Below are 17,350 nucleotides of genomic sequence, written 5' to 3' on the forward strand. Positions count from 1 at the left end.
GTAAAGTGGAGGAGAAACTGTTGAAGATAAACACAAGAAAGGCACCCGGGGTGGATGGGATCTATCCAGTTATATTAAAGGAGGCAGCAAAGGAAGTAAGCAAACCCTTAGCCATAATTATGAGAGCTTCCTTGGACTCAGGGGAGGTACCCATAGACTGGAAATGTGCAAATGTGACCCCAATTCACAAAGGAGGATCAAAGGCTGACACAAGTAACTATAGACCTGTGAGCTTAACTTCTGTTCCAGGAAAATTAATGGAGGCACTGGTTAAAGAAGCACTGCAGGATCATTTAGACAAGACTTCAGTTATAGCTCAGACACAGCATGGTTTTGTTAAGGGGAAGTCTTGCCTGACCAACTTGATTGGATACTATGATGCAGTCACAAAAGAACTGGATGCAGGGAATAACTTTGATATTATATACTTGGATCTTAGAAAGGCTTTTGATACTGTTGCACATGGAAGACTGCTACACAAATTGGAGCAGTGTGACATTGGAGGCAAATTGCTGCTATGGATAAAGGGGTGGTTGAGTGGGAGAAGACAGAGAGTGGTAATCAATGGACACTGCTCATCGTGGACTAATGTTATTAGTGGAGTCCCTCAGGGCTCAGTGTTGGGTCCATTATTGTTTTCTGTATTTATAAATGATATTGATGATGGTATATCAAGCTTAATGTCCAAGTTTGCAGATGATACAAAGGTTGGCAGGGTTGTCAAGGACACTACTGACACTACACTGCTGCAACAGGATCTGGAAAGGTTGAGCAGATGGGCTGAGAGGTGGCAAATGAAGTTTAACATTGACAAATGTAAAGTACTACACATGGGAAACAGCAACCCCAGGGCAACGTATCAACTCTGTGGTGCTACACTGACAGTGGTAGAGAATGAAAGGGACTTGGGGGTGATTGTGCAGGCAGATATGAAGTTCTCTGAGCAGTGCAGACGGGCTGCAAGAGTAGCTCATGGAGTATTGTCAATGATATACAGGAATTTTTCCAGCAGGGATAAGGAGGTGATTATTCCATTGTATAAGGCAATGGTCAGGCCACACCTAGAGTACTGTATACAGGTCTGGAGGCCTCATTTCAAGAAGGATGTAGAGCTGCTGGAACGAGTACAGAGAAGGGCAACAAGATTAGTGAATGGAACAAAGGGGTGCTCTTACGAGGAAAGGCTTACGTTTTGCAAATTACAGTGTCTGGAGACTAGGCACCAGCGAGGTGATCTGATAGAGGTGTATAAAGCCTTGAATGGTTTAAGCATGCTCAATGCTGATGGGATTCTTCCTCTAGCCCAGAAAAATCACCTGAGAGGGCATAAATTCAAATTGAGGAAAGACAGATGTAGGATAGACGTGCGGAAATTTGCCTTTAGCCAGCGGTGGTTGGTTGGTGGAACAGACTGCCATCCCTTGTGGTGGAGGTTGATAGCCTAAATAAGTTTAAGGCTCAGCTGGACAGGTATTTTGAACGAACAGAGGGGTGAAGTGGAAGTGGTTTTTTTTTTTTTTTTTTTTTGGCTGATGCTGCATAAGATTGCTTTCTTGCATCAAATGCCTCTACTAATGCTAATGCTAAAGGCCATATTGCTCCAGGGATATGCGGTAGTCATTCCCTGACATTTCTGCATCCTCCGTATTTGGTGGTCACGGGCTTGAACCCCAGTCTAATCAAGAAGCATGTGCTATGCACTGCTGCTCCTGTCCACCTGGCTACTGAGGCGCCACTGCTAGCGTGGGGGGAATACACAGACTAAGAGGTTAACAGTGGCTGCAGGCAGAGGCAAAAGTGATTCTTGCACTGCTTCTATTAAAATGGGCAGCAGACTGGAAAGCAAGGTAATGGAGATTTCCAGGACTGCTGGGAGTCATAGTGGAAAAAGTAAATACATGGGCTGTGTTAGGGTGGCTAGTAGCAGGAAAACGTGCATGTATACTTGCATTGGCAACTAGAGGGAGTAATACTCTTGATTTGATTATCAGTAGTGATTCTTCATGCATTAAGAATCTGCAGATAAATGAACCACTTGGTGGCAGTGATCACAGTGTGCTGAAGTGGGAGTTACTCAAAGAGGTAACTACCATTAGGGGTAAAGGGAAGGGGTATTGCTTTCGTAAAGGCGACTACAATGGACTGAGACAGTATTTAAATTCTATACAGTGGGATCAACTGATGATATTGCCAACAGCAAATTCAAAATGGGAAGCATTCAAAGAACTTATCGTGGAAGCTACTAGGCTTTACATACCAACTAAGAAATATTGTTCAAGGTTTAGGCCTAAATGGTTGTCAGATGAACTAATGAGGCATATGGCAGAGAGAAAAATGCATGGGATACATACAAATTAACACGTGACACGGATGCCTATGATAGATACAAGTTGATCTGTAACCAAGTTACAAAGGAGGTTAGGCAGGCGAAGGCAGATTACGAGAGATCCTTGGCAAGGGATGCGAAGAAAAACAGCAAAGAGTTCTTTACTTATGTAAACTCTAGAAGGCAAGGGGATGAATCAGATTGGTCCACTTGAGATCGATGGGTCAACTGTTGATGACCCTGCTCGGGTAGCTAACAAACTAAATGAATATTTTGCATCGACATTCACACATGAGGAGTTATTCAGCGAGGGGAATGCCAGAGGTGTATTCAACTCTAGCAGTAAGCTAGAGAATCTTGTAATAACTGAGAGCAAAGTGGAGGAGAAATTGTTGAAGATAAACACAAGAAAGGCACCTGGGGTGGATGGGATCTATCCAGTTATATTAAAGGAGGCAGCAAAGGAGGTAAGCAAACCCTTAGCCATAATTATGAGAGCTTCCTTGGACTCAGGGGAGGTACCCATTGACTGGAGATGTGCAAATGTGACCCCAATTCACAAAGGGGGATCAAAGGCTGACACAAGTAATTATAGACCTGTGAGTTTAACTTCTGTTCCCGGAAAATTAATGGAGGCACTGGTGAAAGAAGCACTGCAGGATCATCTAGACAAGACTTCAGTTATAGCTAGGACACAGCATGGTTTTGTTAAGGGGAAGTCTTGCCTGACCAATTTGATTGGATACTATGATGCAGTCACAAAAGAACTGGATGCAGGGAATAACTTTGATATTATATACTTGGATCTTAGAAAGGCTTTTGATACTGTTGCACATGGAAGACTGCTGCACAAATTGGAGCAGTGTGGCATTGGAGGCAAGTTGCTGCTATGGATAAAGGGGTGGTTGAGGGGGAGAAGACAGAGAGTGGTAATCAATGGACACTGCTCATCGTGGACTAATGTTATTAGTGGAGTCCCTCAGGGTTCAGTATTGGGGCCTTTATTGTTTTCTGTATTTATAAATGATATTGATGATGGTATATCAGGCTTAATGTCCAAGTTTGCAGACGATACGAAGGTTGGCAGGGTTGTCAAGGACACTACTGACACTATGCTGCTGCAACAGGATTTGGAAAGGTTGAGCAGATGGGCTTCGAGGTGGCAAATGAAGTTTAACATTGACAAATGTAAAGTACTACATATGGGAAACAGCAACCCCAGAGCAACGTATCAACTCTGTGGTACTACACTGACAGTGGTAGAGAATGAAAGGGACCTGGGGGTGGTGGTGCAGGCAGATATGAAGTTCTCTGAGCAGTGCAGACGAGCTGCAAGAGTAGCTCATGGTGTATTGTCAATGATATATAGGAATTTTTCTAGCAGGGATAAGGAGGTGATTATTCCCTTGTATAAGGCAATGGTCAGGCCACACCTAGAGTACTGTATACAGGCCTGGAGGCCTCATTTCAGGAAGGATGTAGAGCTGCTGGAACGAGTACAGAGAAGGGCAACTAGATTGGTGAATGGGACAAAGGGGTTCTCTTACGAAGAAAGGCTTAAGTTTTGCAAATTACAGTGTCTGGAAACTAGGCACCAGCGGGGTGATCTGATAGAGGTGTACAAAGCCTTGAATGGTTTGAGCATGCTCAATGCTGATGGGATTCTTCCTCTAGCTCAGAAAAATCACCTGAGAGGGCATAAATTCAAATTGAGGAAAGACAGATGTAGGATAGATGTGCGGAAATTTGCCTTTAGCCAGCGGGTGGTTGGTGGGTGGAACAGACTTCCATCCCTTGTCGTGGAAGTTGATAGCCTAAATAAGTTTAAGGCTCAGCTTGGACAGGTATTTCGAACGAACAGAGGGGTGAAGTGGAAGTGGTTATTTTTATTTATTTATGTTACTTTTTTTTTTTTTTTTTTTTTTTTTTTTTTGGCTGATGCTGCATAAGCTTGCTTTCTTGCATCAAATGCCTCTACTAATGCTAATGCTAATGCTAATGTAAACCAATGCTAGCAGTATTGTTAATAAATTTGATGAGCTTGAAGTGCTACTCAAGACATCAAAGGCAGATATTGTTGGGATATCAGAGACGTGGCGCTACACAGATATAGGCAGTGAAGAGTTGGAATTTGGGGAGTACAATGTGTATAGGAAGGATAGACAAGATAGGAAGGGAGAGGGGGTTATGCTGTTAGTTCAGAAACACAAAATCTAAGGAAGTGCATCGAATTGGTGTTGGTGGACAATGCAATGTTGAGTCTGTTTGGTGTGAAATAAGCAGTGGGAAAGGAAAACTGAGAGTAGGTGTGTGTTATAGGCCTAATGAATCTGATGAGTATAATGAGCAATTGTGCAGAGAAATAGAGTGGGCCAGTAAATCAGAATTTCTTATAATGGGAGATTTTAACTTTCCAGATATTGACTGGAACTTGTGGATTGGTCACTCGAACACTAGCAAGACTTTTGTGGATTTATTGGATGACTGTTTTCTACAGCAACATGTTCGAGAGGCAACCAGAGGGAGTAATACTCTTGATCTGATTATCAGTAGTGATTCTTAATGCATAAAGAATCTGCAAATAAAGGAACCACTGGACGACACTGATCACAATGTATTGATGTGGGAATTATTTCATCAATTATTTCACCAAGTGATGGGATTCTTCGTCTTGCTCAGACGAAGAACCTGAGGGGGCACAGTTTCAAACTGAGGAAAGATAGTTGTAGAATAGAAAATTTGCGGAAATTTGCGGAAATTTGCCTTTAGCCATCGGGTGGTTGATTGGTGGAACAGGCTTCCATCTTTTGTTATGGAAGCTAATAGCCTAAATAAATTTTAAGGCTGAGCTGGACAGGCATTTGAAATGAATGGAGGGATGATATGGGAGGGGTTTTTTTTTTTTTTTTTTTTTTTTGGCTGATGCTTCATAAGCTTTCTTTCTTGCATCGTATGCCTCTGCTAATGTTAATGCTAAAGATGGTTTCCAATGCATGGCTCATGAATGGAAGGCTCTTAGTATTGGTAAAAAAAAAAAATAATAATAAAATTAAGTAAAATAAATAATTAATCAATAATAAAAGAAAACAGAAAACCTATGCATTTCCCTCCTCCCATCCAGCTGACCTTTGAATTTCTCCAAACTGTCAGTCAGAACCACCCATGTAACTTATTCCAGTAATTTATAATTTGCTGACTAAAATAAAACTTCATGCAATTCAGTCTAAACATTTCGCCCCTGCCCAATAAATTGAATTTATGGCCCCTAGTTCTAGAGTCATTTATAACCATGAAAATTTTGTTCTCAATCATTTTACTTTTGCCCCTCAGAGCCTTAAACACCTCAATCAAGTCTCCTCTAAGGTGCCTAGTTTCCAAGCTATGCAACCCACATATTCAAAGTCTTTCCTCATATGTATACCCTTTTGCCAATCTCACCAGGTGAGTTACCCATCTGTGGACCACCCTTTCAAGAAGCTTCTTTTTTTAGGTGCGGTCGGTCTCCACACTTGAACAGTATTCCAAGTGTGGTTTAACGATAGCCTTATATAATGGGATTATGACGTCCTTATCTCGACTAGAAAATGTTCGATAAATCATCGATAGGATCTCATCTTCCCTGAAGCTGAAGGATTCATGCTCACCATCCAAGACCATGAAAACTACAGGAAATACATTGCCAAAAACTCCAGAGTGATAGATGACACATGTCAACAATGCCACTCTGCCCCAGAAACAATCCAGTAAATCACTGTGGGATGCAGGGTGACCACACAGACAAAACCAGGTCATCAGAATAGTACATCAGAAACTAGCATTAAAATACCAGTTTATCAAAGAAAGTGTATCGTATTACAAGTGCAACCCTCAGGGCATACTAGAGACCCCTACTCACAAACTAAATTAGGACCATGCCATAATAATGGACAAGATGATCCCAGAAAACAGACTAGACATAACCCTCATCAACAAGAAGCAAAAGGCTACCTATCTGATTGACAAGCAGTGCTCAACACCAGCAACCTCCAAAAAACCTGAGGAAAAGATCAGGAAGTACACAGACCTAAGACATGAAGTCAAAGAAATGTGGCATATGGAAGAAGTAATGACCATCCCAATCCCCATTTCAAACATCAGCATGGCACCAAAGAGCCTCCATAAGAACCTAGCAGCAACAGGCCTTCCAGAGACACTTACATGGAACTCCAAAAAGCCACGATCCTCAACAGCTGTAGGATAGTAAGGGAGCTCCTCGACCAACAGTAATAACAATAATAGTCGGACGCAACCAACTGCCCCGTGCATTTGATACCAGTATCCATTTCAGGGCAGAAAAATTCACATAAAGGAGAAAGAGTTTTAAAATAATAATAATAATAAAATTAATTAAAAGTGTAAATCTTCACTCTTCCAAAAGGAATATATAAATGACTGTGGACATATCATTACGCTTTACAAAAACTAAGTTGTGTGAAGCAGATCAGATTACTTCAAAAATTTTCTGAGTATTTTCTGCATCATAGTAGTTTCAAATTACACCATTTTTTACCAAACGTGATGGAACACACTATCAGATACAACACGAAGAGATAGCACCTAACTGTAACCCAAGCATCCATGACTTCAGTTTTCTGTCACCATTGTCTCCAATGATGTTTCCAACAGTTTGTACCTCACTAGCAATGAGATTTGTCCACAGAAACAAAAACATAAAATCTCCTAGATAATGATTGCAATGATAAGTGACTAGCCACTTCACTGAGATGTAAAAAGCAATTTTTCTACTTCAAAGCTTTGAGATAAACACTGTAAGAAATAAACGAGTTTCATCTGCACCAGAAATGGTTTAGTATTAGAAGTGGCAAATAATGCAAGAAATAAAGTTTATACAGCAAAAAGAAAGGGGGGGGGGGACAACACTTTCCACATCACCTGTCCATCCTTTTTAACAGTTTGTCTACTTCTTCTTTAAAATTAATTATTTTACAACGCCATATAATGTTATTAAAGTCAAATTTATCTTTGACTTTAATAACATTTGGGTGGTGGATTATTGATCTTTTTTTTCTCAAAGATGAGTCTTTCATTATAGGTAAAAACAACATGATTAGAGAATTTCATCACCTCACTACATTCTACAACAGCTACTCAATAAACAATAAGGTTGATTTTTATAAAATTTCTTATACTAATTCAAGGCCAGATTTGCTGTTATCCATTTCAAAGTAATTTCATCTTAATGTTCAATGCACTCTTTCAAAATTCTCTTCAGTGGTGTATCATTAGCCATTCCTGCATATCTGCTTTCAAAATAAAATTGTTATTGGATCCACATATAGTAAAAATTACAAGTATATTTCTTGCATTATTCCATTTTCTGATATAATCTCTTATAAAGAGTTACTATTATCGCATATGATGTACTGTGTAATTCTTAAGAAAATAAACTTATTTGTTAAAATAAACTTAAAGTAAAATGATAAGAATTATTAATAAAATTTGTATACCAAGTGAGGAGAACTCTGCACTGTTAAAGTACTGCTGCTTCCACTGGAGGATTTTTGGTGATCTTTGAGACTGCAAAAATATGACAATTTCTCAACTTCTCATTTAAAAAAGAAAATAATAGAATATAAAAGGAATAATAAAAAAATCTGAAAACTAAAAGTAAAATATAAAAGGAATATATATATACTATAGAGTCTATAAGGAATGCTTCAGAGCAACATGAAGGAAAATATGTCTGTGAAATCAACAATGGCAGTCATGAAGTAGACTAAGAATGAATATATTTAAAATAAACTTTTGTATTAAATCAGTACACAGTGTCTATAATTTTAAGTTTCTCAATTCAGACAGCTGTGCAGACTGAACTGGTTTCTTCATGTCCAAAAAGAAGTGGAAAAACATTTAGAAGGTTCTAAACATCACTGCCAGCAAACTATGGATGATAAATGCATATAAGATACATGAATGCAAATTGTAACAAAAAGTGACTACTCTACAAAGAAGCAAGGGGCCCCTTTCATCCAATTAAATTAATAATTAATATATTAAATTGATTAATAACTGATAAAATTGTAATTAATAACTTCTACTTTAATGTAGAATTCTCCAACTAATGTAACCAATTAACAGGATGAAAAGTGGTCAATTAAAGATGAGTTTTTTCTTTATTTCATATTACATAAGATTACATAAGAGCTCTTAGAAAATAAATAATTAAATTCTCAAGTGACAATTCATGAAAAAGTTACATTTTAAAAATAGAAAATTAGCATGGTTACCATAAAACAGAAATTTTAAAAAAGCAAATAAAATAAAATAACACAAGGAGATATTTGTAAAGTACTTTCACTGCAAATGATGGAAGATGACATAACTACATTAGTGAAAAATTACAGTGATATCACAGAAAGAAAAATTTATCACCATATGTCTTCAATTTTCCTCAGAGAATGTTTCTTGAATTAAAGAATTCCTTGATTCCTCAAAAAGGTTAAAACACTACTAATTCTTTTCCTAAATTTTGATCCCTAATATCAACATGCCACAATACTTCACATTTACATGCCTTCAAAAATAACTGAACAAACAGAAGCAAGAAGAGTAGCTTAGAGTTCACTATTTTTGTGACAATACTCATCACATATTTAAATTTTAATACTCTGAGGAAACAGCTCTCAATAAATGATACTCAGTAAGAAAAACTCGGAAAACATTAATCACTTTCATAAAGAATAAAAAGTCTATTGCTGACCAATGATGTCGCTCCATCGCTTTTAACAGACAAAAATTTCTGAGGAGGTATGTCAGGATCTTAAATGTACCTTGACATTTTGGGAAATAACATTGCCCTTAGTTTGCCAGTGAACAGGAAGTAGTTTTGAAAATTCTTCTTTTACAGAATAATAAATGAAGTCAACTTTAATAAAAACCATCAGCTAAAAAGTATCTGAAGTGCCTGTAAAGAATAGTATTCACACCTTTGAATATCATTTTAAACTGTGAGTACAAATTTTTTGAAATATTAGTCCTCCATGCTGCTATTTGATTCAAGAACTGTAGTGTATTTGAAATGACAAAAAGGATTTCGGTTTTGCTACGAAAGCCTTCAAATGATGGTACTGCAGCATGTTATCTGCTACTGATTGTTATTATCAGCTTTTTTTTTTTACTAACTTACCATTACTGAAAGATTAAAATAAAATGGAAGACAAGCATAAAGAAAACACCTGTAAAATGTTTCATATATATATATATGAAATTTTTTTTTTTATTGCACAGGGTCATAAGAAATTTGCCTATTTTATTTTTAATATGTCCATCAACCTGTAACAGCAGGACTCCCAGTGGACAGATTTTCATGATATTTTATATTTGAGCCTTAAAAAAATATTTGTCAAGTCATTCCAAACTTCATTAAAACTGGCCCGATAAAAATTTGGCAATTAATAATTATTTTTGCCATACAAATTGTATGGAAAAAGAAATTTATAGATTAAATGTAGTTTTAATGCAGTATTGTTAGCTTTAGACATTCCATAAATGCTTCGTGTGTGTGCTGTCATGTAAGACTCGTAATGTGGTATTACTTGTGAACAAATTCATATACAGGGTGTTTCAGTTAAACGTTTCAGAACTTCTAAGAGGGGTAGGGTACATCCTGACAACTCGAAATCATACAGCAATGTAGGGTCGGAAATGCTTTCCTGAAGCGGTGTTGTACACAGAAGCACCATAAAGAAAAGAGACCGTAAGTGAGAAATCGTTTTAATAATACATGAAAAGAAGCAAAAGGTACATGGATTAAAGTAAGTGTTCGAAGTTTCTTCCACGGGCTACAATGCACGCCTCACATCTCCGACGCATGGACATCCGAACATTCTGGAATACTCCAGGCGAATTTCTTCGGCAGCTACTGCGATTCCTACTGAAGTGTTGTTTTCCGATGAGGCATCCTTCACAAGGGAAGGAATTTTCAACACGCATAACGACCATATCTGGGCGGTCGAGAACCCGCATGCAATACGACGTCGTGCAGCACAGATTCGATTTTCAGTCAATGTATGGGCCGGTATTATGGGAGATCACCTCATCGGACCTTACCTGTTACCGTGTCGTCTAACCGGACCTATCTACTTGATCTTTCTGCAGCAAGTATTGCCACAACTTTTGAGAGATGAACAGATTTCTGCATCGACGCAACAGACAATGTGGTTTCAACACGATGAAGCCCCTGCCCATAGCGGAGATGTTTGTAACTACCTGGATGTCACATTTGGTCAACAGTGGATCGGACGTGGTCGTCCCGTGCGTTGGCCTGCTCGGTCACCCGACCTATCATGTCTTGATTTTTATTTCTGGGGTCATATGAAATCACTAGTTTATGACACCCCTGTTGACAATGCTGAGGAGCTGGTTGCAAGAATCGCAGTAGCTGCCGAAGAAATTCGAAATTCGCCTGGAGTATTCCAGAATGTTCGGATGTCCATGCGTCGGAGATGTGAGGCGTGCATTGTAGCCCGTGGAAGAAACTTCGAACACTTACTTTAATCCATGTACCTTTTGCTTCTTTTCATGTATTATTAAAACGATTTCTCACTTACGGTCTCTTTTCTTTATGGTGCTTCTGTGTACAACACCGCTTCAGGAAAGCATTTCCGACCCCACATTGCTATATGATTTCGAGTTGTCAGGATGTACCCTACCCCTCTTAGAAGTTCTGAAACGTTTAACTGAAACACCCTGTATACAGAGTTGAAATGAAACCGAATGGCTAAGTTCAGAGAATGTAAAACTACAGTTTCATTAAAAGTTCTAAAAAGTTATAATCTCGATAATTAATTAGCAAGGAGATAACTATACACACAGGCCAAAAAATTATGCCCGCCCCTCCCTAAAAGCATGTTGGGCCACATTTTGCTGCAATAACTGCTCGCACCTGGTGTCATATCTACTCCACGAAACTGCAGGTGTCTTCAGGTCTCCTGACCAGAAGGACAGGCTAGAGTTTGGCAATGGAACAAGGTACTGATGTGAACTGGCAAATGCTGTGTTACACCATATCCCACAAATGTTCAGAGGGATTGATGTTAGGGGAATTTGGTGGGGAAAGAGAGCACACGAAATGTTTGGATATGATCCTCAAACCATTCCTGCACAATGTGGACCTTGTGGCACGAGACACTGTCTTGTTGAAAGAATCCAATGCCATATGGATACAGCATCACTATGAAGAACAAAACTTAGTCAGAAACAATGCCAAGGTAGGATCTGGCAGTTAGGGTGTGTTCAGTGGGATGAGGGGACCCAGTGATGTCCATTCAAATATCCCTCATACCACACACCCCAGCCTGTTTTTGTCCAACCATGCAGTCTGCTTGCAACTGTTCACCTACTTGCCATCAAAATGCACCTGCCCATCGGCATGATGGAACTGGAACCTTGGTTCATCAGACGAGGCAGCTCTTTTCCTGTCATCCAATGTCCAGGAACAGCACTCCTGAGCCCACTGCAGGTGGGGGTGTCAGTGATGGTTGGTCAGCATTGGCACATAAACAAGTCACCTACTCCGTAGGCCTATCCACAAGAGCATCCACTGGAGTGTATGCTCAGAAACATTTCTCTGTACATTCTAGTTGTAGTCTGCCATTAATTGATGATTGCGAGCCATCTATTGTCCTGGGTATCCCATCCCAGCACAATGAGTGGTTGTGTGGCCCTCTTCAGACCATTCCTACCACACCTTCAGTACAGCAGCCTTTGAACAGCCAATAATGTCTGCAGTTGCTGAGATGCTAGTCCCTGCCTTCCTAGCACTGCAAATCATTCCCCATTCAAATTCCCTCCCTTTCCACATTGCACAAATGAACTGATAGATATTAATTGTGTCATCACTATATACATTGTGCCTATCAATGATGTCACTCCTAGGTGCTGTAGGATTCATGTACTCATGGAGACAGGGGTAGTCAATGTTTTAGCTTATGAGTGTATTTACTTTTTGCTTCTATTAATCATGGAAAAATAAAAGAAATACAGTTAATTTAAGAAAAAAAAAATTAAGCATGCTTGAAATGTAATGTACTGTGTACATTAACTTTTTTTGATTTATCTACTGATTTCCCGAACACAGCTTGCTGTGATGATAATTCTGATTCCAGATGATTTACATTTCAGTAGCAGCACATGTGCTTCAAGTAAGAACACATCACCACATATAATTAACAAAGGTTTATTAAATGATTAGAGGTGTAAAACAAAATACAGGTAGGACCCGTTTTATGACAGGGTTCCAGAAAAACAGAGTCGTAAAATGAAAAGTCGTAAAACAAGACCAAATTATAACGTAATTGAACGCGATAGGTTCCAAAATTTTTCCAAGTATGTACTAATATTTCTGTTCTTTATAAATAATTAAATATTTTAAACATTTAATGCACATGTTTTATTTATACTTATACATAAAACAATTAATAAAATTAAATTTTAACTTACTTTGGCCCTGTGAAGTCATCACTTGAGTACGTATTTACTTCACTGAAATTTTATGTGACAATGGCATAATGGGAGGTTCCTGGTTGAGGGTCATTGGGTTCTGAGGGTTCCTTTCCCTTCTTTGTCAAAAACTATAGTATTGACGTCTGGCATGACTTCCTACTTCTTTTTTCCAAGATGTTATAGTGGGGCCTCAACATCATGTTGACACCTCTTTGGATACCATGGCTATGTTCCCAACCAGAATCATTATCACAAAGTTCATCAAATGTACTACGAATTTTGGCAAGAGCACTCTGAATATGTTTTGTTTTTAATGTTCTGATTGGCTCTAACTCTTCCACTCTATCTGGTGTGTCAGCCTCATATTGTTGAAGTTGCACAGTCAGTTCCTCCAATTCCTCCATCGAAAGTGGCTCACCATGACTCTCCAGCAACTGGTCGACATCAACTGGATCAACGTTGTCAATGCCAACATCCTTAGCCATGAGAGAAACATCTTTAACCACTTCCGAAACTGGCTCAATTCTTACAAAATCAATCACTGCTTCAGGCCACAATTTATGCCAGATGCCATTCATGCAGGACTGTGACACTTCCTCCCAGGCAGAATCAATGTTTGTGATGGCATTCAGGATATTATATGACTTCCAGTAGTCCCTCACAGTTATATCAGACTGCACAGCCTCAACAATCCCTTTGAAAGTCGTACGCAAATAATACGTTCCAAATAATAACGGTCGCAATTACACCCTGGTCCATTGGTTTCAAAAGTGAAGTTGTATTGGGAGGCAAATACACAACCTCAACTTCCAAATGATCATTGTGGATTTCTTGGAGGTTGGCTGGGTGTCCTGGGGCATTGTCCAGCACCAACATGACTTTGGGAGGCAAGTCATTTGCTGCACAAAACTGAGCAACCTCTGGACAAAAGTACAAGGTGTGCCATTCGCTAAAAATTGTCTGTCACCCACGCCTTTTGTTAGAGCACCAAAACACAGGAAGTCATGTCTTCACCATGCCCTTCATTACAAGAGGTGTCTCTGAATGGTACACCAACATCGGTTTGAGCTTAAATGCTTCCGATACATTGCCACCCAAAAGCAATGTCAACCGATCTTTTGCAACCTTGAAGCCAGGGGAAGACCTCTCCTCATAGGCGATGTACGTCTTACTTGGAAAATTTTTCCAATAAAGCCTCGTTTCATCCACATTAAAAACTAAATCAGGGTGGTAGGTGCCTTCGTCTATTAAACATTTAAATTCTGAAGGATACTCTTCCGCCACTGCAACGTCAGCACTAGCAGCCTCAGCAGACACTTTCACATTGTGAATTTTAGAACGGTTTTTAAACCAATGAAACCACCCTTTGCTGGCCGTAAATGTTTCAGTACTCCCAGACCTTCACATATTTTGTCAAATAACGACTTCGCCTTGTACAGAATTACTGCCTGTGTAACAGGAATGTTATTTTGGTTCATATCATCAACCCACAACACTAACAATCTCTCCATTTTTTCCATTGTCTCACTGCGTGAATAAGTTGTTCTGGAGGATGACACACTTGTTATCCTGTGTGTGTGTGTGTGTGTGTGTGTGTGTGTGTGTGTGTGTGTGTGTGTGTGTGTGTGTGTGTGTGTGTGTGTGTGTGTGTGTGTGTGTGTATGCACTTTATTTTATCAACATTGTTCATAATCGTTGATACAGTAGAAACAGATAAACTCAACACCTTACACACATCCAACCGACGCTCACCAGACTCCATGCAATGAATCGCATCCATTTTCTTCTTAATTGTTAGTGTTTTACACTCTTTTTTTGCTGCACCTGCCCGCTTGGCTACGGAGGCACCTAATGAGACATGTAGCAGAGAAGAAAAATGCATGGGATACGTATAAGTTAATGGATGACATGGAAGCCTATGATAGATATAAGCTGGTCTGTAACAAAGACACAAAGGAGGTTAGGCAGGCAAAGGATTCATAAGAAAAACAGCAAAGAGTTCTTTACTTATGTAAACTCTAGAAGGAAGGCAATAAATCAGATTGGTCCACTTGATATTGATGGTTCAACTGTTGATGATCCTGCTCAAGTAGCTAACAAACTAAATTAATATTTTGCATTTATATTCACACGAGGAGTTATTCAGGGAGGGGAATGCCAGAGGTGTATTAAACTCTAGCAGTAAGCTAGATAATCTTGTAATAACAGAGAGTAAAGTGGAGGAGAAATTGTTGAAGATAAACACAAGAAATGTACCCGGGGGGTTGGATGGAATCTATCCAGTTATATTAAAGGAGGCAGCAAAGGAAGTAAGCAAACCCTTAGACATAATTACGAGAGCTTCCTTGGACTCAGGGGATGTACCTATGGACTGGAAATGTGCAATGTGACCCCAATCCACAAAGGAGGATCAAAGGGAGACAGGTAATTACAGACCTTGTATAAGGCAATGATCAGGCCACACCTTGAATACTGTATACAGGTCTGGAGGCCTCGTTTTAAGAAGAATATAGAGCTGTTGGAATGAGTACAGAGAAGGGCAACAAGATTAGTGAATGGAACAAAGGGGTGCTCTTACAAAGAGAGGCTTAAGTTTTGCAAATTAGTGTCTGGAGACTAGGCACCTGCGAGGTGATCTGATTGAGGTGTATAAAGTCTTGAATGGTTTGAGCATGCTCAATGCTGATGGGATTGCTCAGAATAATAGCCTGAAAGGGCATAAATTCAAATTGAGGAAAGATAGTTGTAGGATAGATGTGCTGAAGTTTGCCTTTAGCCAGTGGATGGTTGATTGCTGGAGGAAACTTCCATCTGTCATGTAGAAGTTGATAGCTTAAACAGATTCAAGGCAGAACTGGACAAACATTTGGAGCCAGTGAATGGGTGAAATGAGAAGGGGGGAGTATGTTTTTTTTTTTTTTTTTTTTTTTTGGCTGATGCTATATAAGCTTGCTTTCTTGCATCATGTGCCCTTGCTAATGCTAATATTAATCAGAGCAGAAAGGTTAAATATGTATCAATTTAAACTGTTATTAAAATCAAAAAAGAAATAAGTAAATGCATTACAAAATATTACAGTATACTATGATTGTTGAATTTATTAATTCTCTAACAGGAGTACCCCTGTAAAAAGTATGCTAGTGCCAGTTTTTCAATTATTATATTTCTGACTGATCTGCATCATTAATTCTTATGTTATTGAAGAAGTTTGTTCATGGGGGGAGGAACATTTTCTTACATGCACATTAATTATCGTGTTGAAAAGCAACAATTTAAAATTAGCTACATCCACCTTTTGTGTCCAATTACTGAAGTGCACTACTGTCATCTTTCACCATGCATCTTCCAACAGATGTGCCAGCTTGCTTCAGCTGTTGTTTCATTCTCAGTGAAGTTATAAATGCTGCCCATGGGATATTCGATTTTAGATTCTTTTGAAATTTGTTTCCTAACAGTAAAAATAACACCCAAATGCATGCAATGGGGGGTTTGGAAAAGAAAGTTTTGGATTTGGAAAAACAGCAAGGACTTCTCATAATCTGCATTAGCATGCCTAACCTCTTAGTGCTTAACTTCACTATTTCACTGCAGAGTACTTTTACACACAGTAAACATCTGTGTTATCTGATAATTTATAATCATCACATGCATTTATCTTCTCTGCAAGTAGTCTCATAAGTTCAACAGGCATTTTTACCATCCATTTAGGTATAAACCTTGAATAATATCTCTGAGTTGGTATAAAAACCCTTACAGTTTCAAAGGTTACTTTTCTGAATGCTTCCCACTTAAAATTTGAAATTGGTAACATCTTCATTTGGTCCCACTGAAAAGTAGTTAGGAACTATCTAAGGCTACTGTAGTCACCTTTACAGTGGTAAAACATACTTCAATTGACCTTGAGAATAGTTTAGAAAGGCTTTTGATACTGTTTCACATGGAAGACTGCTGCACAAATTGGAGCAGTGTGGCATTGGAGACAAATTGCTGCTATGGATAAAGGGATGGTTGAGGGGGAGAAAACAGAGAGTGGTAATCAATGGACACTGCTCATCATGGACTAATGTTATTAGTGGAGTCCCTCAGGGTTCAGTGTTAGATCCATTGTTGTTTTCTGTATTTATAAATGATATTGATGATGGTATATCAAGCTTAATGTCCAAGTTTGCAGATGATACAAAGGTTGGCAAGGTTGTTAAGGACACTACTGATGCTATGCTGCTGCAATAGGATCTGGAAAGGTTGAACAGATGGGCTGAGAGGTGGCAAATGAAGTTTAACATTGACAAATGTAAAGTACTACATATGGGAAACAGTAACCCCAGAGCAATGTATCAACTCTGTAGTACTACACTGACAGTAGTAGAGAATGAAAAGGACCTGGGGTTAATTGTGCAGGCAGATATGAAGTTTTATGAGCAGTGCAAATGGGCTGCAAGAGTAGCTCATGGTGTCTTGTCAATGATATACAGGAATTTTTTTAGCAGGGATAAAGTGATTATTCCCTTGTATAATGCAATG

The 17,350-nt window shown here is 39.0% G+C and overlaps 1 protein-coding gene across 2 annotated transcripts in view; it reads right to left on the reverse strand.

Moving 5' to 3' along the window:
* Positions 1-17,350, reverse strand: part of Exo70 (exocyst complex component 7) — a 340,721-nt gene that overhangs the window by 175,675 nt on the left and 147,696 nt on the right. For both annotated transcript variants that reach the window (XM_090377714.1, XM_090377715.1), the window contains one exon: positions 7,834-7,903. In XM_090377714.1, the coding sequence (XP_090233840.1) occupies positions 7,834-7,903 (70 nt within the window). The remainder of the gene's footprint in view (positions 1-7,833; positions 7,904-17,350) is intronic.

The sequence above is a fragment of the Mastigoproctus giganteus genome, chromosome 7 (assembly GCF_048544385.1).
Source record: "Mastigoproctus giganteus isolate SK-2022 chromosome 7, ASM4854438v1, whole genome shotgun sequence".
Taxonomy (NCBI): Eukaryota; Metazoa; Arthropoda; class Arachnida; order Uropygi; family Thelyphonidae; genus Mastigoproctus; species Mastigoproctus giganteus.